This window comes from Channa argus, chromosome 19, assembly GCF_033026475.1.
Source record: "Channa argus isolate prfri chromosome 19, Channa argus male v1.0, whole genome shotgun sequence".
Lineage (NCBI taxonomy): Eukaryota > Metazoa > Chordata > Actinopteri > Anabantiformes > Channidae > Channa > Channa argus.
This window is the reverse complement of record NC_090215.1, coordinates 17,403,777-17,430,362: the sequence shown is the minus strand read 5'-3', so window position 1 is coordinate 17,430,362 and position 26,586 is coordinate 17,403,777. Positions and strand designations below refer to the sequence as shown.

Sequence of the window (26,586 nt, the reverse complement as noted above, 5' to 3'; positions counted from 1 at the left end):
GCAAATATTTGGTTCTTCAACTGTCATCTACAGCTTAATAGGATGTACCGGGGCCTAACCTTGTGGAGATCCGCTTCTGATGTAAATGCAATTATGTACAATAGATATACAAAGCATTTTCACACAAGAAAACAGTTCAGAACAGTTTTCCAAAAAGCTTTTGCCGGTTAAGTTTGACAATAAACTACAAGTCTTACGTGTAAACTGAGAACTTTTGCAAAAACAAACTGTTTGTCTTCGAAGTGGATTCGACTGAAATACTTTAAATGTTTTAGCTGAGCTGAAGGAGTTTTTTCTTTTCAAATGTTTTTTTTCTTCTTCTCAGTCCTTGGTTGAACCGTGCTGTCATCATTTCGTCCCTCAGGCAACATCACACGTCTGAGTCTGGTGCTCAGGCCCCTGAAGCTTTCAGCAGCCTCTTTAGACCCGAATGGAAACAAAAACGGATGCTTTTTAATTTCGGCGACACATTCAACACCTATTCAGCCTCTCAAAGCAGTCGTGATGTTTTCATCACACTTCTGAATAATTGTTTGGGCCTTTTAGGCCCCTGTTACGAGTCAAGAGATATGAGGAGACAAAATGTAGTTTTTGTTACTTTCATGAGGCCACTGTTACAATAAGGCTTTCAAATGGTTTTCTTTACCAACCAGAACCTGTTCTTCACCTGACAGACATCAGAACAAAGGTCAACCAATATTTAAAACTCTCGTTAAATTTGGCATTTTGCTTCTTCTTTCAGCACTTTTTATCAAATGGCTCTAAGAGTCCTGTGTCAAATCTGTCCAACAAAAAAAGCAGCAAGTTTCTGTCGGCATTCAGGCTGCTTCCAGTAAATTGGGACGCCATTATCGGCTCATTATTTTCTGTTTACTTAGCATAAGTGGTCATGGTATGAAGCAATTAGTCCTCCCCCCCCAAAAAACAGCTACTTCCCATGTGGCTTAATAACATCTTGCCCCATAAAAACAGCATAAACTTGGCAGTGTGAGGGAGTAGCTTTAATGGAAAGTCCTGGTGGCTGGAAGCATGTATCTGGAAAGCAAAATCAGCAGTGAAACAGTGATTTGCTGGTAAATTCTGTCTGTGGTTTGTCTGGCAAACCCAGCAGTCCCTCCAGTAGGAAGCTACTCAGTTTTTAACTACTTTTTTTTTAAAAATTCATTGCAGATGAACAATTTTCTTTTTGGCATCGTCGATTCAGTAGTTTTCTGGTCTCATCAAATTGCATCTTCATTCCTGTTTTTTAAAAAACAAAACAAAAAAAGAGAAAAATTACATTAATTTAACTTTTTATACACCAACTGCTTTGTTGTTGAACAGAGTGATGCTTAAAAAAAACAACACAATTTTTCCAAGGTCCCTGCTCCCAATTAAGTCTTGTCTCATTCAATTTGAACAGTACCCTTTGTATTCCCTCAATAGCCACCTCTAAAAGCTGAGTCAAACCTGGCAGAGTGGCCGAGGGGAAGAGAACCAATTTAATGTGATGTTGTGGATGCCTGTGGAGATGGTTGCCCATTTTTGCAGACAACTCTGGATTTGATAATTCTCCCACTGACAGCAGATACGAGACATGAACTCTGGCCCAGTTTCCTCTCGGCAAATAACAGCACCTGGGAAGTCGCTCTGCTTCTGATGCACTGCTGAACGTAACCTGACTGCGAACATTTGCGGCAAGTGCTTCAACTTTGGCTGAAAAATCAGCCGTTTTTTTATTTTGATATTTTCCTATTTGATTTTTTTCCCCCCTCCCCTCGTTGTGGCTTAGCCTAACACAATATAGCAAACTCTGTACATGTTGAGTCAAGCGGTTTATGGCAGAGCCATTAAAATCACCTTTTGTCAGTTTTCTCTTGTTCATTGTTGACTTCCAGGGAGAATCGTGAGCGTTGTGAATAAAAATGGAAAAACTCTAAGTCTGTATTAACTTGAACACATTTATTGTGAGTCAACAGTTTCCTTTCAGCCCTCCTTTTCATAATCTCACAACCTGAAAACCTGTTTTTGATGCCAGGATAGAAACCTGGGAGATCCCCCCCACCCCCCACCCCTCCCCCTCCAGATTAGAGGCTTAACCTCACCTACGGAACAGAACAGAATAGATTACGTGCGCCAATGTTCCGAGCAGTTTAATACACCTACAGCGAAAAATGACCCTCAGTTCAGTTTCTTTGTGTGCGCTTGTGCAACAATTAATAAGATTCTGTCAAACCCCATAAACAAAGAGCAGGACAAGTGCTTAATGTTTTATTGATTTTTATTGTTTTTCAAGATGGTATAAGTGTGAATTTATCCCCGGGTTGTCTATTTTGGTTTCTTGAGTCATGCCAGAATTCTTCCACCATGACAGAGCACATGTATAGAAACTATTGAACTGTTTTTGATAAAGGGCAACTTCACCAACTTTCAACTTTGTTATGGCTTCAGTTTTGCATGTAAATGTACAATAGTACTTTTAAACATCCCTCTGAATTTCTTCTATTAAAATATGTCTCTGCTTTTAGCTTAAAAAAACTGACATCACCCGAAAGAGTTTAAAGACATTTATTTGCATGTGATACCCGAACGAGAACCAGAAGAACCAGGTTAAACAGCAGTGAAGACGTCCTTTAACTCTTTTCAAAGTCTGTTGGATTTTGCCACTTTTGGGCTGATTGGATTTTGGCTTAAGGTTAATTTGAAGAATATTGGAAGTTTGAAGTCCAGAGTCACAGTGCTAATGAGAGGCTGTTTTCCTTTGCGTCTCCAAGGGCAGTTCCAAACTGACCTTGTTTAGTCTGTTGAATTGAATTCTGGTTCTGGTTGTGCCGTGGTGCAGCTTGTTTGGGTAAAAACTGTAATTCCACTCGGGTGTGCACCAAAACAGCTGCATCTACACCCTTTTACTGAACGTGGTGTCAGTGCGGTGCAAAACACACTGGTGTGAGGCCGTGTTGGATTTTTAAGTAGTGCACTTAGCATCTTTTTAGTTGATGACCAAGTCCATTCGCGTTGTGCAGTTGTTCGATGTTGCAGAGCTATTTTCCACTCGTAGGATTGAGTGTGACAGAACAATAATTTTCTTCCTGTGTTTTGAACATTTTCCAATTTAACAAATGAGCATACAAGACTATTCCAACCTGACTTGTACGTATGCATTTTGGCTGTGTGTGTGTGTTGGAGAAGTGAACTAAAGGGAAAACAGACCAAGTTTACCAGCTGCTCCACTGATTCAGACCAGAGCAAACAAGCCTTTATGTTTCAAAATGTTCAAAGACCACATCTCCAATTCCTTCAGCTCAGATCTGGGAAATGACATGACCCTGGGGAAGCAACAGATGCATAACCATATTCACATGATTATATAGAAGCAAGATTTTCATTATTTTACCATCATGGCACTGGCCAGTCCATCCTGAACTTTCCCAACAGGCTTCATGGTTTTTCAGTGTTTGTTAGCAATTAGCATTCTATGTCAGGACAAGGCAGACGAGCTGGAACGGATTAACTTTCGAAAAATCATATTTATGCAGTTCCTCGAGTAAACAGTTTAAAATGTTTGAACTGGAGAAGAAATTCACCTGGGATTATTTAGAGCAGCGGTTCACAGTAAAACAAAGTTGACAACAAGCCTGAAACCTGAACTCTGTAAGCAAATTCTTTAACGTGACGGGCATGATGGGCAACGTTGTCATGTTGTCAGTTTCTCTCCTGGTTTAGGAAATGAACTTGAGCATCAAAGAGCCCATCAGGACACCAGCAGGTACTTGATGAGGATTTTTACAGCTACGTGTGATCTCTGTTGTAGAGTGACTGTGAGGACAGAGACCTGCTCCTAAATCTGAGAAGATTGACTCATTCAGGAACTCGAACGCATACAAACACTGCACACACATTTAGACCAGCTGAACTATTGAACATTTGCTTCTGGATTAAGTTACCTCAACAATGACACCGTAAATCACACTGATCACTCCGGGGTCCTCGAAGACTGTTCACTATTAGAGAGAGGGGATTGTTTCCAGGAGGAAAAAATAACTGTCTCATTTCCAGTCTCGTAACTGTACATTTATTTTTATGATTATAAAACAAGCAGGATCTTTTTTTTTTTTTTTTTTTTTTTTTTTTTTTGAGTTCTTACTACATTTTGCTTTGAAGAGAGTTTGGATGAATCTCAAACCTTCTAAAAACTTTTATTTTTTAATTAGCTGATCCTTTGGGCTGGATCTCGGGCAGGTCGCGTTCTCGCCAAAAACAAACTACTCTACAGTTCATTTAGGACCAGACGGAGACCACATGCAATTAAAGGGTCTGGCCCACACCAAGGGGGGAACCGAACTAAAATTTTATTGAACCAAACTAAACAAGGCAGGGAACCATAGTTGTGATGTTGTATTTTAAAGTCCCCTGCACAGCCATGTTCTTCATAAGCGCTCTGCCTCAAGTAAGGAAGAGAGACTCACAAGCTTCTTGGGCTTCTTTCCACATCTGCTACTTACTATAAAATTTATGCTCAACAGTATGAAGTGTCAGGGGTCGGAGCCAGGAATAACACAAACAGTTGCAGTGAAGTGTAGACCTCATAGCTCTGGTTTCTCTACCATTTTTCCGTCTGTTGGACCAACACCGATGGCATTATTTCAAAATCTGTCGTCAAGCTATACACGTGGAGATACAAACGGTAAATCACGTATGCTCTGTGGAGTAATATGGACACCGTGACTATGGCAAAAGACATCACGTTGGAAGCCACTACAGCCTTGAAATTGAGCAGAGTTTCCGTCATGCAGAACAGAAGGCGTTGGGACTAACATGGAGTTGGACTGTTCCTATTCACACAAGTGGTTCCATGGAGATGGCATGTTTTCATTTTTAGATTTTGCATGTGGTGTACTGTACCATTATTCAACACCTGATTAAAGAAAATTGTCGAGTTGAGTAAGGGCTGGCATTGGGTATTGCCTTTAATGGGGCCTGGCTTACTCTGTCTTCACACACTGTACTGTCTAAATCATACACATTACTCTACTCAGATATCTAGACACTATGTCCAACTCCCCCTGAACTATCACCCGAACTTATCAGACAAATGCCGTTGCACCTCAAACGAACGCTCCTAAAAAGGCCTTGCTTTTGTTTGGGCCACACCCCTTCAAGCACTTTGAAGAAGACAGGAATTTTAAGTTAAAATAACAAGCCAATGAGCTTGACCTGCTTTCAACCGGACAGATAATGCCAGCAGCTGCAAAGTGTTCTCAGTTATTGTAGGACACTGGGGGGGTCAAGGACTGGGGACTTCTGTTTAGCAGCTAGAGTACAAATGCATTTTGAGATGGTTTGGATGCAAGGAGACCATGTCATGGATTTCCTTACACCCATGCTATAAACCATCCTGGATACAAACCAGTACATAGCAGCTCAAAACCAGGCCTTAGAGAACGCAACCTCTGCGGCTGTGGCGCAGGAAGGTTGAGCGGTTGCCCGCCAATCTCGCAGTAGTTGGTTTAATCACTGGCCCCAATTGGCGTGTGAGTGCGAATGGGTGAATAAGAAGCAGTGTAAAGCGCTTTGAGTGCCAACAGGTAGAAAAGCGCCATATAAGTGCAGAACGTTTACAATTTCAACAGGTGCTGTAGGTATGAAAATGGCCAAAACTGAACGGAAAGTAGTTACAGTCAAGTAGATTGTAACCAGAATATGGTCTGCTTTGTTTTTAAAATCTGGTCAGCAAGAGCGGGGCGCGAACCTCCGTCCCTATTGTCGGTAGGTGCCCACTCCATCTGATTCATTTACGAGCACGAATTACTGAAAGTACCCTCTGCGTGGCTCGTCAATCGAAATAATATTTAAACTGAACAAACTTCATTTTCTATTTGTAAGCACATTGCACTCAAGACATCCATGTCATTCTAATCTGGGTCAGCCAGACCAGTCCAGACTCTTTAAACAGTGACAGTCAGCCGGCGCCATACAAGCGGCCACACTTGAGTCAGTAAATGGACTGGACTGCAAGTGGATTGGCTGAGGGCCCACTCTTCAGATTGTAGCGAACAACTCACACTGCGGAGCCAAAGCAGATGGTATCATTCAGAACCCCCCCACCCCCCCCACCACCTCCTCCTTTCCACCCTGCCTCTGTTGGATTACTTTGGATAAGCTACATGAGTATCTCCTATGTGATGAATACAAACCTTTGCCTGACTGCAAAGTTTTGGCATTCAGCACTGGAAAAGTAAGGGATCTTAAGGGATTTCTTTATAGCTTGAGGAGCTGATATGGATGAAGATAAAAAGGTTACAGGACGATATTCAGTTGCACATGTTGGTCCTTAAGTTTTGCAGTAGTACGTTTGCTATGGTTAGTTTTTCCATTCTTTCACTTCCGTCTTGTCATCTGTTAGTCTCGTTCTGTCTCTCTCAATCAGTCACATTTCCTACTATTTTTTTGTTGGGGGTGGGGGCGGGTCTGACTGGAGCCAAGCAAATCATGGCTGTGTCTTTTGTTGAATTGGGAAAGAAGCTTTGCACCTTCTTTTTAAATTAGTGATGGATCACTTATCTTTCTTCTCCCCAGTATCACCTTTGACTCCCATTGTCTTCTTTATTAAACCCCATTGATCACTCATCACAATATTTCCACTGAGAACCCCCCCCCCCCCCCCCCCCCCACCACCACTTCATCATCTTCTCACTTATTCCACAGCTCCTTTTCTCCACAAGGTCTACACTGAAGGCTGGATGGGTCATTGTTGGCAGTAAATGGCAGGGAAACAACTTGCCATTTAAACAAATCACAGTAACATTGGACATCTGTGGGTGTTTACTTTAACCACCAGCCTCTAGTTGTTAAAGATCTAGTTTTTTTTAACTAGAAATACGCTCCAAAGCTTATCTGTGTGTGAAGAGGTGCACTCTGTCACGTGTGACCCGGACTCATTAGATGGCATTGCCGTGCGGGGGTATTCTCTTTAAAATGCTTCGAAGGGCTCATCCTTCTAACATAAGTAGGTTTTACCATTGGCATTTATGGCAATGTCACAACGAAGTGTGGCTGAAGCACCCGACAGAGGTTGGCTGAACGTCAGTGTGGCAGAGAGAAGGATGACTGAGTGGCTCTGGTGAACGTGACGTGGCCTTGTGGTGGTTTTACAAAGCTGAGGACTTGTCTTCAGGAAACAGGAGATCGAGTTCAGTGTGAAACAACTTTCTGCGGTTGCTGTTGTAACCACAAGATTGTTATGTACGTGACACTGAATACATGACAAACGTTGCCTTACCACAACATTTTTCCTAAAACTAATCATGTTTTTATGCCTAAAACCAACCAAGTCACCAAGTTTGCTGTTGTAATGCTTTTTTTTGGGGGGGGGTTGTTGTTGAATGTTTGGTTGTTTTAAGGTCTAGCTGCTAGATGTATGCACCATTTGGCACAGGGGCCACCATATGGACAAATGCTAATATGGATTGTAGAAGATGTATGGACGACCGACAAATATGAGCGTCTAGGCTCGAGGACTTGGGGTCTCATGCTCTACCTTCAAGTTGCATATTGTAGCTTTAACTTTAACAGAAAAATCATAGTGTTAATCTCTATAACAGCTGATCGCTATGGTTTAGTAAAATGCACAATATAATCTGTGGTAACAAATCCAAGTAGCAAGAAGAGCTAAAAATTAGCTCAGGAACCACAAACGCAGGTTTAATTTTCTGTTTAGTTGTGTTGGTTTTTCTACTTGACCTGTAAGTCTTCAGCTCGGCCATCATTTAGGGCCCTTTTTTTTTAGTTTATTTCCCCAAAAGCAATAAAATGTTACGGTTGAAAAAGGGGACCTGTGCAATTATCTCCTGTTGTATTTGAGCCTCTTTTGCTGGATAAAATATTGTGATAGGTTTTTATTTCTTCTGGAAATTCTGCACCAACATCCCTCTGTAAGCTCCTTCTCTCTGTTGAGGGTTTTTTGGTTGAGGTTTCCTTGAATAAGCAAACTTGGTATGGTGACTTTTCTCTCACTGTTACTTAGGAGAAAAGTAGGTTTTAACTCAAATTACTGATATTTAACATGTCACTTGAATGTTTTTTGTAGAACAAGCAGCACACGAGCGAGAAAGTGTTGTACAGGATTAGCACATGCTGCAGATGTTTGTCTTAAGTCTTGTGCTTGAGTTCCAGTGTCTGATGCTTTGCTGAAAAGGGGATTGAATTAAACCAAAAATTTTAAAAATGTTGCCAATGTCGGGTTTTACAAAGGTGTCACTGACACTGCTGGGTCAGAGATGGAAGTAAGGGATTTTTGTGTTTGTGTTCCTGGTGAGGAACACGCGGCTCCATTGCCCTAACTGACAAAATAATCTGTTTTGTTTCCCTGTAGCCTTGGCAGCTTGTGCAGTCACGGAGGGGGAAAAAAAGCCCCTTATCAGTGAACCCAGTCCTGTCCAGTTTTGGCTTTTTATGGGCACACTCCAAAGGTTAAAATCACAGACCGGCACCAAAATAACAGTGTGCAAATATAGTTTGAAATCCTATATTACTGAGCCCAATCTTTCCTGAACTTGGGTTTTCACCTCTAGAATTGCCCAGATTTACATTTAACTAGGAAGAAGATGGAGTATTTGTGCACCCTGTTTAGAAATCAAGGGAAAACACATCACAACACATCTCTCCTGGATCGTATAGCTGCACTGTTATCACCAGGAAGTCATTTTATGCTCCACTTCCACTGTCTGCTTCAGTCAGGGAGGTGTCTAACCCCTTAATGAGTTCTAGCAGGTTTATTTTTAATTCTGCAAGGTTAAATGATATTTCCATGTCTATTTCAGGGACAATAAATCAAAACGTCAAAAAGTTGACGTTTTGGGTCTTTTTTTTTTTTGCTATATTTATTTAGATCAAGCATACTGTGAACTCTTCATGTCCCGCATATACATACATCTGCTCTGTTTGCATGTACAAAAACTGCAACATACCCTTTTTGAGCAGAGAGTTGATCAAAGAGCAGATTCACACTGAAGGTCACCGGACTTGCTGAGAACTTTTCACTCTGCACATTATCAGAAATGAGGTGGACAGCAGTCAGAAAGACCACCGGCCAAGAAAAAGCTGGTCGGTCTCACTGAGACACAGTCAACATGGAACCCTGAGATGAGATGAATCTTGGATGCAGCACAAGAATGCGCTGTGGTTACTGCTCAGCTCATTTTAAGCCAATCCAGACATGACCTTACCTGCCACACACAAGGCTTCTGTTCTGTGTGTGTGTGTGTGTGTGTGTGTGTGTGTGTGTGTGTTAGCTAGAGCTATAGAAAGGCATACTTTAGTGAAGCTACATTAAAATAAGATTTTTATTTGCTAATGCAACTCATTGTTCTGTATAGTCTCTGTTTGCCATGTAGTGTTTTTCCACTGGATGAAAATCCTGTTTACATGGTAGCACTGCTTAAATTAAGCCTCAGGAGACATGTTAGTGTCCCCTAAGGCCATGTTAGTGTCCCTTAAGGACATGTTAGTGACTCTTAAATTCATTGACCTCACTGCCCATGGCTTAGTGAGGCCGACATAGTCTCCAGTAGAGATTCATCGCTGAACGCTTCTCAACTGTAACGACATCAGTGACAAAGTGCAGCATCTCCTCACATCTGGAACTCCTGTTGCATGGATCCAGTTCTGCAGCTGGCACAAATAAGGAGCTGGCAGCTGGCACAAATAAGGACGAGACGGTCGGCACTAAGTCACTCTGCTGCGGTGGGTACACCAGAAGTTGGCAGATTGCTGGAACTGTGACTCGCTCTGCAAAAGCACAGCGGCGTGACAAAAACTTAAAATCAGTACTTTCCTAACTGCTTTGGAAGAGCGTCTACTCGAAACATATGATGGACCCACATAACTTTGCGATTCTCGTTATAGCATTATTACCAGAACAACTGAAATGGTGAACAAAAGTGGTTCAAAGTTCAGTGTGGTATGTATCTTCTGCTTTTGATTTCGGTTTGGCTTCCTCCAAAAAACATTTAGGCATTTGTTTCCTTTTGCCCACCAAGGTAACTGCATTTTCTGCTATTTATTTAGTTTTTTCCCACCCCAAGAAATGACATGGCTCATGTCTCAATCAGACATCAACCACAATGCTGCAATAGCCCTTTTCCTCAGTGCAGACCAGAGCTCTGTACAGGGGTTAACCGGGGACAGAGTTTAGTTGAGTCAGTCTTGGCTCTGAGGCTTTGTCGAGCGCCGCTGCTGAGCCAAAAGCATGATGTGTTATGGCAAAGCGATTGGTTATGAAATCCTGCAGATAGAGCTTGGATGTGATCGCTGGTGACGTTGTTGGTAAAATGGATGCTGACAGGATTTTCTTTTCTTCTCTAATCAGTAACGATTGCACATTACTCTGGCTGGGGCTCTCAGCAGCTCACCAGGAGTAGTTTTAAACGGGCCCCGAGAACGAATGTGGACCACACCTACTCGTCAGCTCTGATCCATCTGACATGAAACAACAGAAACCTATTTAAAGACAGTTCTGTCATATTTGTAACTTCTCATGATCTCATTTCCTTTAGCTTTATTATTATAGCATATTCTAATGGAGTCTAATAGCTTTAAAAAGGGTGACAATGAATCAAAATACCTGTGGAAACATGTCTGACCGTGTTCCAGTTGGAGGATTGCAAAGTTTGAAATGGGCTTTTAAGAACTTCTTGAAAATTAAATGGCTGTAAAAAGCGGATTCCATTTCATGGGATAAGCAGTGTTGTGTTGATGTCCTGTTGTGGAGCTCACTGTGGGAAATGTCCCTCCACTTGATGAGAACTTATGGAGCCTATAGATTCAGAGAAATGTCAAAGTGTGTTATGCTCTCGTGCGTAAGTTGGAATCTTGAAAAAGTTATGGCAAATGTACATCAAAGCGTTTGTGGGCTCTCACCGTGGCAAATAAGTCACGTTTATACTTCGGCTCTATATTAAAGCTGCACCCTGTAACTTCCCATGTAGCTAACCCCCCCCCCCCCCCCCCCCCTCCCCAACGCACACAGACAGGGCACCTCCAGATATCTGTTTGCATTTCCAAGCATATGAAGGAGAGCATTGTAAGTTCAGGTTTACGGCTCTCTTTTGCAGTTCTTATTTATCATTTAGGCAAAGTCTTATTTGCACTCCGTATACTGTTTATACTTACACTGGCAACAGTTTTCATCAAGACTGTTTAATTTAATGGAAAGTAGTTCCAATGGAAATATGTTGAATCTCTGGGAGACTGATTTGTTTCTTATTGTTTGCTCTGTGTAATTCGTCACAAACCAATTTCTGTCCACTTGCGTTGCGCTGGGGTTGAAACAGAACTCTTATAACTCAACACTTGACAAATGAAACCAAAGTTTTCTCGTGACTCGATGCCACTTGAAAGAAATAGTCTTTTTTTTTTTTTTTCATTATTTGGGTGAAACCACCCACAGTAGGAGAGAATTTCCCACACAAATCATCCCGTTGTTCATCTATGCCGTCCATGTGTGGCTCATCTGCTTCAGCAGCTGCAGCAAGGTGCTTGCAACACCATGTAATCAGTTTTTCCCCACTGGGAGGAATAAATGTATGCAGCTTCAACCACTGACTGTCTGTTTTGTATAAAACTTGACTGAAAAGCTGCATCAAATTGAGCAAAGCTTGGTAGCTTGCTGACTTTAGGACATTCTTTGTGTGTACTTGTGTCTTTCTGTTCTACCACACAGGCCTCTTATTCTTATCCGAGCTTGACTATCACATTCCTGAGGTACAAGACATGTATGCAGGTGCTTCATTCCTAGCATATATGAATCTCACATTTTTTACTGCTACGTGATCGCTATATGCAGTTGTCACATACCTTAGATTGAAGAAATTCCTTAAACGCTGACATTCAATGGATTTTAAGAGAATGGAGTTTGCTTGCTAGAAGGAAAAATCCAAGACCCAGACTGAATTAAGGCTGTGGTGCAAAGAGCCACACACATCAACCTGCCCATTACAATCATTAATGTAGTCATCGTGGCTGAGATTACCTTGACCAAAAACGGGCACTTCAGCAACAGGGCCGTCGTGGTCAATCAGCCAGTGTGTTAAGCTGAGGCGTAACTCCTCCTCCAAAATCACTTCTGAACATTTTGAAGCCACATGCTTGTGTTTGCATGCTTATGTGTTTGGCCCATTGAAACCAGTCGAATGTGCGTCCCTGCACTCTGGTCAACTATGGGGTCACTGTTTGAGTGGTAAACTGGGATGTGCATGTATCTTTGCAACTAAAGAAAGTTGTATTGATTTAAAGACTGTACAGAGGTTGGTTACATTTCAACAAACATCACCTATAACATTCTAGAATGACTAACTATAGACATTTCCAAATACAGTGGTTCACATCTGTTGAAAATTGTTTTTTATATTATGATATATTCAGCTTTCTTCCCCCAATATCGTGCAGCTCTAATTGACAATTTGATCATTTTCATTCCTGAGCAGAGCACAGCAGGGAAATTGAGGCCTGTGGACTTTCATGTTTAAATTTTCCTAAAGTTGCTTATTGTAGCCATGAGTAAAATCTGCGCAATCTCCCCAAAGTCAGGTAAACCTGTACGAGATTACATTATATTCTATACTAACACTCAGTTTCACATCATCTGACGTCACCCAGGTCCCTTCAGTGTTGATGTAAGTGCTGAAGTGGTTTGAAGCGCTGCGAGTCTTTGATCTCGGTTTACACTTAGCGTGGCGTCACATAAAAGTGCCAAGTCAGTGCAGTCTTTAAGAAAAGCAGAGCTGAGCTAACAGAGCAGCTTTGTGCTAAATGAGAGGCCTCACCTGTTCAAACACCACACATGCAGTACCAAATAAAATACACACACACACTGTGTGGTCTTAGCAATTTACCTAGAACCTACTGCCTTCGTCCGACATCACCTCTGTCAGTCAAACGCTGTGAGTCCTTTTGAATGAGAGGATGTGAAGTGTGATGTGGTGTCTACCTGCAGGGATAAGTTGAAGCTCCTATTTACTCAAGCTCTGTGCCATCACACAGATCAGAAGAGGACATGTGGTCACCAGTGTCTTCAGAACAGGTGTTGAATCACTTCCTGGTCCATAAAACCTGATACAGATACCTTGACTTCTTTTGACCAGACTGCACACAGATCTGCTTGAATCCCAAGAAGGAACAAAACCAATCGTAACTCATTACTGCAATTTTTTAATCACCATTTTTAGACTTTTATGATTCATTAATTTATTATTGGTAGTTGGGCCATTATTCAAGTGTAGCTTAGATAAGTCGTGGAACAGACATGATTTCACAAGGAGACAGTTCCTGGAAAAACCAGCATTGTGTTTTCTAAGACGTGGTCTGGATCAAGGTTCCAATCGCTCCCTTTTTAGTTTTCCCAAGATTATTGTGCTGAAACAAAATTGCATGTGAATACAGTAGTGTACATGCAGATGGGAACTGCTGAAGTCCAACTTTGTGTGTTTGTGTGTGTGCTTATCCATCTGTGATGAAGTGGAGCCATAGATGCTTGAGGTTTTGATTAGATTCCAGTCTCTCATCACGCGTGGCCACTCATTTCAAACTGACAGACAGCTGAGTTAGTTTGGCCGGCACCATCGAAATACTGGATCAGTCATCAGCACATTATTAGGACCTCTCTTTCCGTGCCCAAGTGTACACCCCGATCAGACCTGCAACAGCGCGGTTAATTCAGTCAGAAGTGCTGGGTATTATTATGTTGCGTGGGCTGACTCGCTTTCTCTTAGCTGTTCACAGCATTGTGGATTTTGCCATAACACTGGGACTCTCACAGTAACAGACACACGGATCGAGTTAAGAAGCAACGTCCCTGCGGAGACAGCAGTCTGTGGATCACGTGTTGCTCACTTGGAAACCCCCCACTCCAGTCTTATCACTTAGTGAGCCAGACACGTAATTACCTGGCCACATCTTGTCATGTATACACTTCTGTGAACATCAGTCGCAGAGGACTGTATCTCCTGAGCCTCGCTTCTCTCTCTGCTTCTTCTTTTGCCTTGTTCCAGTGCAGGTGGCGCTCAGATGGAGCCAAGCCTGATTATTCTGAGAAGTCATTAACTGACCCGAATTACTCAGAGGTTTCTTGCATTTGGACTAGAGCTTCAGAGAGATGTTTTACATTCTCACTAGCTTTTATTATTCACATTGTTATAAGGATGAGATTATTCGTAACGTATTAATTAAGCCAAATTCCTTCAGCATGAGCAGCTGTTTGCTTAGAAATGCGGTGCTGGGATGAAGCGCGCCACAGGAGAGATGCAAAAGTAATTCTGTGAAGCTTTTGTCGGTTTTGCTGCATCATGGGAACTTTAAGTGAGTGTTGAGTGTGTCTTTTAGTTTCCATGGTGATCTGTCCAGCTGTTAAGTCTCTGACCCAGTAGAGGAACATCTGCAGTGATGTCACTTTTGGGCAGAGATGCAGAGAAGTGACAGGCTAAGCCCTGCTGAAAGAAGCACTTTGGCTGGACTTTAGCACTGACAACACAGAAGATGTAGAGCGAGGCCTGTGTCTAGAGATGACGAGTTTCTGGAATCAGAAATGGGTCAAGACTAAAATATTTCTTTAGCTTGTTTTAGCATTTCTGGGATTTCATTGCATTAGCTTAATAAAATGAAAATGAACTGAGCGCTCAAGACAATCACGACAAAGTCTACAGAGGCTTTTTTTTTTTTTTTTTTTTCAGCTGTTCTAGCCTTTTTCACAGCCAACAGATTTTCAAAAATAGTCACAGATAAATGCAAGAATTTATGCCTCACTTTTGAATTCAAATTGTTTTTTTGCACAAGTGGTAGTTGAGAATCCAGTTTTCCACTTGTTTGTTTAAGCAACACAATGTTAATCCACATTGTGCATGTTTTATGGAGTCTGAGAGGTAAACTGTCCGGCCTGCAGTCCCAGCCTGTCACCCATTGCAAACATCTGGAGCTGCGTGAAGGGTTTTCTCTGTTCCCAACGACAATGTTGTCAAAAAGAAAAAGTAATGCGATACAGTGGTAAACATTTATGTACGTACGTACTTTTTGGAGAAGTGCTGTTGGCATCAAATTCAAAATGAGCTAATACTTCATCACTTTCTTCATTTGGTATGTTGTCATTGTGCTGTTTAAATCAGAAACGGGGTTAAAATAATTTGCAAATCATCGCCGTGTCTTTGACATATGCTCAGCATCCAAACTTTTCTGGAAGCAGATTTGTAGAATCCAGCTGAGTGAAGTATGACTATAATGGAGCTCATTCAGTGGAGCAGTGTGGGCTCCACTTCGTTGTTGTTTTTTTTTTTTTTTTTTAATCGCCACAAGCTGTTGGGGTTTCAGTCCAAATAATACGTGGGAGAAGTGTGCCTCTCTTCCTCTGGGGAGGTGCACACACACACACACACACACTGCACTTATGAAAGTCTTAATATTTGAACTCTCTGCCTCAGTTGGTCACTTTTCCGCTATTTGGGTCTTTGTCGATCCTTCACAAACACACGTGCGCTACGCAATGCAGCCCAATTAAAAGGGGCTGCTGCCGAACAGCATGCGAGTATTAGTCCAGTCTAATGCCTTCCAGATGCCCCCCCGTCCCCCCCACCTTCCATACTCTGCTGCCCATACACACTTAAAGAACAGACAATTGTTTCAGGGGCTTTCTCGCTAAGGAGAACCAGGTGTGGTGGAGTGTGTGTGTGTTTGAGAGAGAGCGCGAGCATGATGAAGCATAAAGGGATGCTGGGGTAGCTGTGTTCGTATCTGTTGGTGCATGCACATTGACTTTGGTCCTGCTGGACAGCCATCAGGTAAATGTAAGGACATTCAGCTGTACGGGGAGTAATGGAAAGTTTGCAGTTGGCTTAGATGGATGGAAGCACCTTCTCGCCCTTTTGTGGTCTTTAACATGTCTGAAAACAGCAGGAAGGATAGTTGAAACGAGCTGCTTCAGTTTTGAATCAGTTTGTAAAAACATGGGTTAATTAGCTTACATTCATAAAATAATTTTTGCCATTGCAGCACTGAATCACACCATGACTGTAACTCCCACAGTGTGGAATGCGCTAATTTCTGATGCAACGTGTCAGTCCTCTGACCCATGGCTGGATTAACCTACCCGGAGGGGGCAAAACTGGGCTGCAGGCCCCCTCTTGCACTCTATGCATTACGCACCCCGTGGCTTTCAAGTACCCAGCAAACGCAGAGCTCGCATCACAATACACCTGACAGTTTTGTCAGCTGGGTTTGCAGTAGGTGAATTTGTGAAGTTTGTGGTCATTTGAAAACGGACAGAAAGTGTGAGATGTTTAAAACAAAGCTTTATGAATCAATATATTTGCTTCTATTAACTCTTCTGCCTTTTGTCTTTGTTGTTTGCAGAAATCAGCTCTCAGGGAGCCTTGGACCTTACGGAGTTGATCGGCGTTCCCCTTCCCCCCTCCGTGTCTTTCGTCACGGGCTTCGAGGGTTATCCCGCCTACAGTTTTGGACCCAATGCCAACGTAGGCCGCCTGACAAAGGCCTTCATCCCTGACCCATTCTACCATGACTTTGCCATCACAGTCACAGCTAAACCCACCACGCGACACGGAGGCGTGCTGTTCGCTATAACGGACGCTTACCAAAAGGTAATGTGATGGTGTTAAGCTGCACTCTCACGTCTCCTCCGACTTTACGCTGTCGCGCACAAAGCGAAGACGATGAATAACAAAGGCTTTATCTTATCTGGTTTTGCTAAGATTGTTCACTTAGGTGTGGCGGTGTCAGAAGTGGAGGATGGTTCCCAGAGAATTGTACTGTACTACACTGACCCAGGAACAAGTGGTGGGACCCAGGAAGCGGCTTCCTTTAAAATGGCTGACCTTACAGGAAGATGGGCAAGGTTCACGCTGACCGTTCAGGGGGCAGAGGTGGGTATACGTTAATTCAGCAGTGAGATGCCAGAACTTGTGCAAACATATTTCGAACTCCTTGAAAAACGATGTAAAGCACGTTGGTCAACCCAGTGGTTTTTAAATGTGCTTCATAAATAAAGTGGATTGAATCGGAATACTTTTGTTCTCAAGAAATAGTTTCAGAATTGAGTAAAACAGCTGGTGACAGCAGACACTAACCAACGGATCCAAACAGCGTATTTGGTCCAACCCTTTTCTGTTGCAGATTTCTTATTCTAGTTTTTATTTACAGCAGCAGGAACAGCACGGTACCTTTCATCATAATGAGAGAACACGTTATCACGTGCAACACTGTGGTTCACTGATATTCCTAGTAGTTATGTGTCATGGACTTCCAGTAACACACAAGGATAACTTGATTTGAAAATGGAAAATTGTAGACAAACTACAAATTTCCTGCATAAACTGTTGCTTTTGGTCCTTCTGGACATGTATTCCTGCATTTTTACTCACCTGCTTTTATCAAAGTCACATGATTTTAAATTGAGAGCTCAGGAAATGATCACTGGATGTGTTCTCTTCGTTATCAAGAGGGTTGTAAATTTTAGGTCAAAATCTACCTTTGTGTCTCAGGTGCGTCTCTACATGGACTGTGAGGAATACCATCGCGTCGCCTTCACCCGGAGCCCTCGGCCTCTGACCTTTGAGGCCAGCTCAGGCATCTTTGTAGGAAACGCTGGGGGGACGGGCCTGGCGAAGTTTGTGGTGAGTCAGGTTAAGACGCAGCCTTTGTCTATGCACATCATCCATTGCACACTCTCTGCAAAGTCTTCCCACCCAGCACGTCCTGCAACAGCTGGATCTTCTCACGGTTTCCTCTTCTGTGTTTGTTGTATTCTTCAATCCTTGAGTCAGATGTAGTGGATCAATCGGTTGACATGCTGCCGTTTGCAGAAACAAACGTGGCGTTTGGGCCGTTGCCTGCTTTTACATTCGAGACGTGAAGACAATAGTCTTTGTTGGCAGCTTTATTACCGCCACAGGGGAGGAGGAATGAATGACCGCATGTGTTTATGAGCACTGGCTTATCCTGTGAGAGCTCATAAATGACAAGCTGTGACTTACATTTTTAGAAAGGAACTGATGGTCTCTTATCACGAGTGGCTTGCGCCAAGTGCAACTGTGCAGCTTTGTCTTCAACTGCCAGTTCTTTAATTAAAATTTGTCAAATTGAACAGTGGCAACAAAAGAGAGTGTGGAGGCGCCAATCCCCTGTATCTGTTGTTAAAAATGTCCCTGTGTGATTATGAAGGGTGTGTGTGTGGTAGAGAAGTGCTGAGAAAACGGATCAGAACAAGAGGTGCTGTGTCGTATTCCAGTCTCGGTGCTCAGCACTATGATTTGGTGTTTGGTGGAAGTCTGTTTGTCTCGCTGGGACGTGAGGCCTGGTGTGAAGCAAATATTCACTTATGTTTATGGCTGAGCAGCAGCTGAACTAGGAAAAGCGAAACTTATAAGCTCTCTGGATTTTTTTTTTATTTATTAATTTTTTTTTTTGTTTAAGTTTACATGGCAGGCAAACTACAAGATTTTCCATTTCCAGGACAAACACGGGAGTATGTGTTTATTCAGGAATCTGCCAAAACGGATGGGAGTGTGTCACAATCATCTCATTGTCTTGTAATTTTTAAAATCTATTGACATTATTGTGCAATACTGAAAAATTCTTAATTGATACCACAATCCACTGTGGTACTAGATCAGTTTAAAGTAACTGGATTAACTCGACACTGTTTTTCTGAAACCCACTCGTGAAGAGCTGCAGGAGTTGACTCTTGGTCCATTTTGGTTGACCTAAGTCCAAACTAGTAAACTTAGGAGGAGGAAAGTCTTACTGTTAACTGACCATCAGATTTCGAGAACATCCACCGGTTTTCTGTTTTTGGGAGGGTTATCTCATAGTCTTTTGTACTCGGCAGTGTTCCTTTTCTTTTAATTTTCTTCTGGGTTGCTGTGAAGCTGAAGTTCAACACACATTCCTTCCTCCAGTCGTCTGACCTGTGGTAGACTGTCACAAGGCCAGTGGAAATGTTGATGGCTGAAAAGGTGTGAAAGTCCTTCACCGTGAGCACTTCCCGTTTCCACACCATCCCAGCTTGCTTTTCTTTTGGCAGCGTTGGCTTTTGTTTCCAATTATTTTTCTGACAACAGAAGCAGAAAAGAGAAACTGGAAGAGGCTGATGGGAGACTGATGCTTTAGTCCAGTTTGATGTCCTCCTGCTCTCTGTCATGTCTCACTGGGGACTTCAAAACGCTTTTCTATTTAAAACTTCCGTTTTGAATTTACGAGGCCAACAAACTGGAACACACCATGGGTAGTCCGACATACCAGATTCAAACTTAAACCTCCCATCGATATAATTTATTTCCGCCTACAAAATCATATTGTCAGACCTGATGTCACTGCTCTGCATTGTAGCAGCATCGGACAAATGTGCTGCCTTTAGTAAGTTAACAGCTTCTGCTTCTTCGCAACGGCTGGTTCTCCTTCAGTTAAGAAGAGACGAGTACCTTCGCACCTACCTGCGAGACGTTTAAAAACAAAGACTTTATTAATTGTCCATGATAACTTAGATGGGAGCAGCAGGACAAAATCATAGAGGGTTCCTCCTATTCCACAGAACTCTGCTGTTGCATTTTACCTCTTTTTGACTCCTACTTCAATCCCTTTCTTCACACAGCACTCCAGTTTCCTCCTCCTCCTCCCAGAGTGGACCTGTAGTGTCCGTCACTTTCCAGCTGTTCAGTGTTTAAACTGGCAGCTCTGTCGGAGATCCCCCCCATCTCCTTCCAGCTAAGAGCAGCAACCGCCACGCAGCAGCAGTAGCTCTTGTCCGACTGAGCAAAGCATCATGTGGGGTGTCGGTAGAGGTTTCTGTGTGGCTGTCATTATCTACGTGTTTGTGTGCGGGAGACAGAGACAAATTGTGTGTACGGACCATTTTATGAGTCTTATGATTCTCCTTAAGCAACTGAATTTTTCATACTTGTATTGTGTGTTGTTTTGTTTTTTTCTTCTTAGGCAACTGTGTGCTTCATAAAACTTGTTCCTGTGCATGTGTTTCCTGACGAGTTCTTTGGCAGTGTCTTCTCGAAGGAGCTAAACTTGAATAAGAGTTTTGTCTTTCTGACAGATTTATTCTTTATGAGTAGGAATTCATATATGGACGTCTCCTATTATGTATCACTCTATAGTATAACCCAAACAAGTACCAAACCCAGCGTGTGAAAACTCTAGAGGGGACATTTCCCAGACTGCAAAATATACACATGTTAAAGCTAAGAGCCATCAGCTACAGCTTCATATGTCTCTTTGGTGTCCTAGTTTGTGGTTTTTGTGCCCATCAAAGTGAATCACAAAAGAATGAGGGTCACAAATGTGCAGTTATTGCAATATTTAAGCAATATTGTGTCTTACTCCTCTTTATATGGACCAGCCCTTCACTCTGCCTCTGTGCTCACTATGAGATCAGTTATGAGTGTTGCAGTTTTCCTGGGTGCCCGTGTACATTAACATATGTAAGCTGGTGTTCAGTGTCACACAGCTGCTTCTTTTGAAACTAAAAGTATCATTATGTCGTCAGTAACCGGTTTAGAGTCGGACCGCGCCCAGTCCAGGGTGACTTCAGTTCTCACACAAAGGTCACAGATTTCAATCCAGTCTGAGCAAACCCCAGAGTGACCACTGTTGCTCAAGACGCTCGGGAACTCGTCTCGCCCTCTTCTGCCAGACAGACCAGTTGTTGCTGTCCCACATCCAAAAAGAGAAGATTTGAAAAGCCCCCTGAGAGTTTCATCATCGGTATTTAATAAGTAAACCAGTCAAACCCGGGGACCCATAAACGCCTGTTTACATTCCTATAATTAAAAGAAATAATTGCAAACTCACCAATTGAATTATTCATGCCAGTTTTTGTGGCTTAGCTTAAAGGGGATTTCATACGGAAGATGTTTAAAAGAAGGGGAAAAGGTTAAATGGCACATTCTTTGTTTGAGAGGTTTGTTTCTATTCTTTTTTTTTTTTTTTTTTTTTTTATCTGCACCAACACATGTGTCTGATTTGGTTGTTACCCTAACTCCTATTCAACCATTCTCTCTGTTCTTTTTCTCCATCTCTCTTACTCATTCACCATCATTACATTTCATAGGCTCTGTGCTTCATTCTATTAAAAACAGGTGTTTGTCCTCTGGCATCAGCTCTTTGTCAATAAACTTGGCTAAAATTGCCTTTAGAAAGTCTCTACTGACTGAACTGTGACTGTCTCTGAGGTTTGTTCTGCCATTGCACGTACGTGCACGCTCATACTTAAATTGTTAGAAAAATACACAATCCTGCTGCAGATGAAACCTTCCTTTTTCTTTGCATACAGTTTAATGTACATTATTTTATTTGATTTTTAATACGCTCCTTGACCATTTTTTAACATTCTGATGATGAAGGGATGTTTGTGCTGAATGTGCTTCTAATATAAAGCTGATGGGGGGGTATTTGACTTCCTTTGCCATTTCAGCATAAGGTGATGCAAACTTAACTGTAAATGACCTGCAACTTTCTTGTAGGACCAGTGACACTTAGTATTGTTGACATACTTTTTCTTATCTTCATCCTAAACAAAAAGCAGGACTTTCTGTGTTAACATTTTTAGGGTTAAACCAGTGCATCATAGATAAGGGTGCATAATTGTAAATGGTTATAGCTTAATAACAGTTGTTACGCCCTTTTTGGAATTTAGTTTACGGAAATTCAAAACTCTCGTGGGTATCTCTAAGGGAGGGCATTCAATTGTAGTGTCCCAAATTCATTCAGGGGGTGGGTGGGATTCGAGCTGGCGGCCTTCTGCATCCCAACGCAATGCGCTACCACTCATCCACCAGTGGTTTCTTACCTACTGACGTGATGTACAGCTGTTACCAGGCCTTTTTCAGATGTGCTGACAGTGTTTCACACCTGAAATGTATTTGGACTGGGTCTGAGCCACCGACTGTGACACACACACACACACACACACACACATACACACACACACACACACACACACACACACACACACACACACACACACACACACACACACACACACACACACACACACAAAAAAAATCTCCATCATTGTTATGCAATCAATCAAATGAGGGATTTCAGGTCGATGCGAGCACTTTTGCTGTGCACACGGTTTGAACCAGAGTGAGACACTGCTCAGCCAGCCAGAGGTTTGTGGTGGCATGTGAATATTTGTGTTAATGTGCTTTGGTGTCTCTGTGGGAAGGGAAAATAAAAGTGGTACTGCAGAAAGACGGGAGGCAGTATGTTATGTTACGTGTGGGGAAATGTGCGCTTGGCTTCAATAAAACTTAAAGACACAAAATAAAGCAAATTACAATGTAACACAAGTCCTCCTCCTACTCTTCCACTCCTCTCTCTCTCGCTCCCTCCAGGGCTCCATCCAGCAGCTGGTGCTGAAGTCTGATCCCACGGCCCCAGATGACCAGTGTGAGGAGGACGACCCTTACGTGAGTGTGCATGAAAAGTCCCAAACGGTGGGGAGCGTTCAGTGGGTACATGGCTCCTTTCAGAGCAGTCCAAACATGGATCTGTTACTCCCTCTACAGGAGAGTAAAGCGCACTGCAGAACAACATGGACACACCTCTCCACCCAATGTGGCGCATGTAAACATTCCTATGCAAAGTTGAGATTGTGATTGAATGCAGAGACATGGGTTTCCATGGTAACAAAATATCTTTGTTATGGAGAGTTTCATCCAAACAATTCAAGCTTGTTTGGCTTGAATTGCACCAAACTGCATTTTCTCTCGCTCAGCTAATTTAATGATAAACATTTCGGTGACAGTTTCACTCAGTACCTGCTGACTGATCATCTAAAGTAAAGTTTGCTGCTTAACATGGCAACAAAAGCAGGTTTTGGTCAAACAGCTAGTGGACAGCTCCTCTTCTTTTCAAAGTGTAAAAGAGAATTATATTTATTTATTTTTATTTTTTTTTTAGGTCCATTCAATATCTGCTGCAACGTTCTTATAACTGACAACAATTGTCAAGTTTGCAGTTGTTCGACATTCAAAGCAATTTTTGACTCCTCTTACTTTAGTGTTGCTGTCCCTGATCCATATAACCCAGAGAATTCTCTGGTGACTCTGCAGATGCATTTTGGTTCACGGTCTATGATCGTGATGATCTGTCATCATTTAATTTTTTTGTCGTTTGCTTTAATTACAAATGTTATCTATTCATTCTTTCCTACATTAATCACCTTGTATTATTTCATTAAACTACTTTCCACCAGTACCTTGAAAGAAACTGTGGGAAAAAAAATCCAACAATTTATTTTTTTTTCCCCAGTTGTTTGGCCTTTTTCCCTAATAAATGATCTCAGTTTGAACTCAGATGGCATTTGTCTGTAAAAGGGTCTTTAATTCTGATCGTCTCTTTCTGTTTATCTTCTAACTCCTTCTTGCTGCTCTCGTTTCTCTCTCCAGGCCTCTGGATATGGAAGCGGTGATGACACTTATGAAGATACTGAAAGAAGAGACGAAGTGAAGAAGGTCGTGGAGGAGAGGGAGTATACCATGGTGTGTGCATGCACACCACACACACACGCACACACACGCGCACACACACACACTCACTCTGACCCTTTTATCTGGAATGGACTCCAAAAAAAAACAACTCTTATCTGCACATTCTTGATAGAGACTGTAACATGGTGATACAGTATGTGCTGCTCAGGAATAAAGAAACAGTTTAGAGACGAGTGGGTGAAAAAGACCAGCGGGTTAATTTGCTTAACTCTTTCTTTTCAATGATTCAAAGAAAAAGGAGGCAAATTCATTAAAAGTAATCTGAATGCATTTGCTTCTCATTTGTGTAGTTTTTTTTGAAAAGATGTCATATTCCGGCCAACAGGTTTTATTTGAACATTTTTTAGTGTTTCAGCACATTGCTTTGTAAAACTAATGCAAAAATAATGTGGTGCTGTCACCCTGCTCGATGCCACGTGTGGGATGTAGCTTTTTGGTCCCAGCTTGAATCCATGTTTGGATTTCATCTGACAGAAAACATTACCTACTATCTGCAACAGTCATTTGCTTCTTTTCTTTACTTCATTCTCTTTGTATGTGAAAATCCAAAGAGTTTATGGTTTATGGATGGTATTGATGAAATAAATCAAATTCTTGGAGCAATTTCTGAACTTTTTTCATTTTATTTGACTTGAATCTTACTAAAAATGTTGGACAAAATATTCAGTTCCACCTGTTGGTTCGTGTAAGATCACCGATTGATGGCTTCCTCCTCATATCCTGTTTTATAGCCCATCCCAGATCTGGACTCGACGTACAGCACCGTAGTCCGAGCTGTGCCCACTGAGATGTCATTGAGAGACGATGATGAAGATGCAGAGGAGAGTTCAGGCCAGGAGGGAACAGGAACTACAGTTGGAGGTAGATGTCAAATCAATTCAATATGTTTTTTTGTGTGTTAAGAATTAGTTTTAAACTTTATTTGCAGGTATTAAGCAAAAAAAAAGTTTCCAGAAAAGCTGGGACACTATATAAACAGTAAATAAAGAGAATGCAATTGATTACCAGGGATCAGCTTTGATTGTTAAAAAAGCCAAAGAAGACATCACAGGTTAAAACTGTGATGAATTTGAATTTGATGCCAGCAACATGTTTTCAAAAATATGTGGACGCGTCATAGCTTCCCATGTTTTTTTTTTTTTTTGGTCATGTTAACAAATACATTTGCATTTGTTCCAGTTTAGGGGACAGGTCGGCTCTGGCAGCAGGCCAGTTTAGCACCTGGACTCTTACTGTGGTGACATGCTGTTACGATATTAGCAGAATGTGGTTTGGCTTGTGTTGCTGGAATAACTAAGAGCTTCCCTGAAAAAGACATCTGGATGCAGCATATGGAGCCTTAGAGCACAGTTGTCCACTTAGATGGACTTAAGCCCAGAAAGCGGCGGCACTTTTGTATTTTGCTTGTAAATCTGGTTTCTTTGCATGGTGGAGTTTTACCAACAAATTATGTTCAGTGAATAGTTTTCAGAGACGTTCCTGAGCCTGTGCAGCGATTTCCACTACAAAACCTCCACCTGAATGCTCGATCATCATGGCCGTTCAATATGTTTTGACCTTGTCCTTTGCAAACAGATTCCTCTGCATTCTCTGGATGCTTTCTATGATGAAAACCCCAAACTCTTGATGTGTTTAGATGCCTGCAGGGTGAAGAATATTGCACAATCCTAGTTTTTGAAAGACTGGTCTACTCTGTGATGCTCTTTGAATAACCAGTCGTGTTGATGATCTGTTGCCAATTAACCTAATTAGTTTTTTTTTTTTTTTACATTACACATTGTCTTTTGTTCCCTATGTCCCAACTTTTTTTGAAATGCGTTGCTGGCATAAAAGTCAAAATGAGAACATATTTTTCATAAAGCATATTTCTCAACTTTAGATTTGTTGTCTTTAGACAAAAAATGGGTTTAAAATATTTTATATTTTACAGTGTACCAAATGTTCTGCAAACAAGTTTATGCTGCAGACCACGTTCAAGCATTTATTAAAGCTGGGTGTACTAATGATGTAATGATGTAGTAACCAAGGCTGCACCTCCTGTTGTATTTCTTAAATTAGCCAGTAGATGGTGCTGACAAGCTACAGCCTTCAGTTCTGCTTTCCACTTATTTCTGTCATACAACAATGGGAAGTTATCTATGTATTCTAATGCCAACAAGGTACAATCCTCTCTTTATCAAAATGAACGGTCTCTGTGTCACAGTACGATCACCTCAGACAGCTACTGCAGCCTCTGTCCTGGACACTGTAAGTAGTGATTTGCTTAAGAAAATAAACCCACTGTGGACTTGCTTGTTCCACTGAACTGCAACTGACCCAACGATGCCCTTTTTGCCCTCAGTTCATGTTACTGTGGCTGAATCTCCAATTAAAAAGTGCACATAACAATCACTCCCTCTAGATGTCTGTGGGACAGAAAGGAGAGCGAGGCGAGCCGGGTCCAACTGGTCCCGCTGGACCTCCTGGCCCTGCTGGACGAGCCACAGCAGAGGGACAGGCAGGGGACCCAGGACCGCGAGGGCCGCAAGGGCCACGGGGACCTCCAGGGCCTCCTGGAGTTCCTGGGAAAGATGGCAAACCTGTGAGTTTTTTTTTTTTTTTTTGTTCCTTTCACTTTTTCATCTTTATAGATTAAAAAAAAAAACAATATGCCTTTATGTGACTGTAACCTGGGTTGTTGTCTGTCGAGGGAAGCTCTAATGAGCTAAATGATGGTTTGGTTTTCCATATTATCTTTGTTTCTCCAGGGAAGCAAAGGCGACACTGGTTCGTCGGTAAGTGAAGCTTTTCCAGTCATGTCGAACTTTGCTCCTGTGCGAGTCTTTGTCTTTGTTCCTGCGTCAGTTTTCCTCTGAGAAACAAACCGATTTTCAACTTACGCAAACTACTTAAGAGATTCTGCTTCTTTTAACATATATAAGTTGACCCTGTTACTACCCATTCACATTCCTGACTTCCTGAGCGAGTTACTTGCTTTACTGCTGACAATGGGATAAAGTGTCAGTTTGCTGCATTTGAACATTACACACACGAACCTCTGATTATT

General features: G+C 42.1%; 1 protein-coding gene across 5 annotated transcripts in view; it reads left to right on the top strand.

Moving 5' to 3' along the window:
* Positions 1 to 26,586, top strand: part of LOC137104536 (collagen alpha-1(XVIII) chain-like) — a 47,414-nt gene that overhangs the window by 9,019 nt on the left and 11,809 nt on the right. For 3 of the 5 annotated variants that reach the window (XM_067485858.1, XM_067485856.1, XM_067485855.1), the window contains exons 3-11: positions 16,372 to 16,619; positions 16,731 to 16,901; positions 17,520 to 17,651; positions 22,383 to 22,457; positions 23,439 to 23,531; positions 24,272 to 24,401; positions 25,744 to 25,787; positions 25,942 to 26,121; positions 26,288 to 26,314. In XM_067485858.1, coding sequence (XP_067341959.1) covers positions 16,372 to 16,619; positions 16,731 to 16,901; positions 17,520 to 17,651; positions 22,383 to 22,457; positions 23,439 to 23,531; positions 24,272 to 24,401; positions 25,744 to 25,787; positions 25,942 to 26,121; positions 26,288 to 26,314 — 1,100 coding nt within the window. The remainder of the gene's footprint in view (positions 1 to 16,371; positions 16,620 to 16,730; positions 16,902 to 17,519; positions 17,652 to 22,382; positions 22,458 to 23,438; positions 23,532 to 24,271; positions 24,402 to 25,743; positions 25,788 to 25,941; positions 26,122 to 26,287; positions 26,315 to 26,586) is intronic. The other 2 variants (XM_067485859.1, XM_067485857.1) reach the window with 1 other exon arrangement.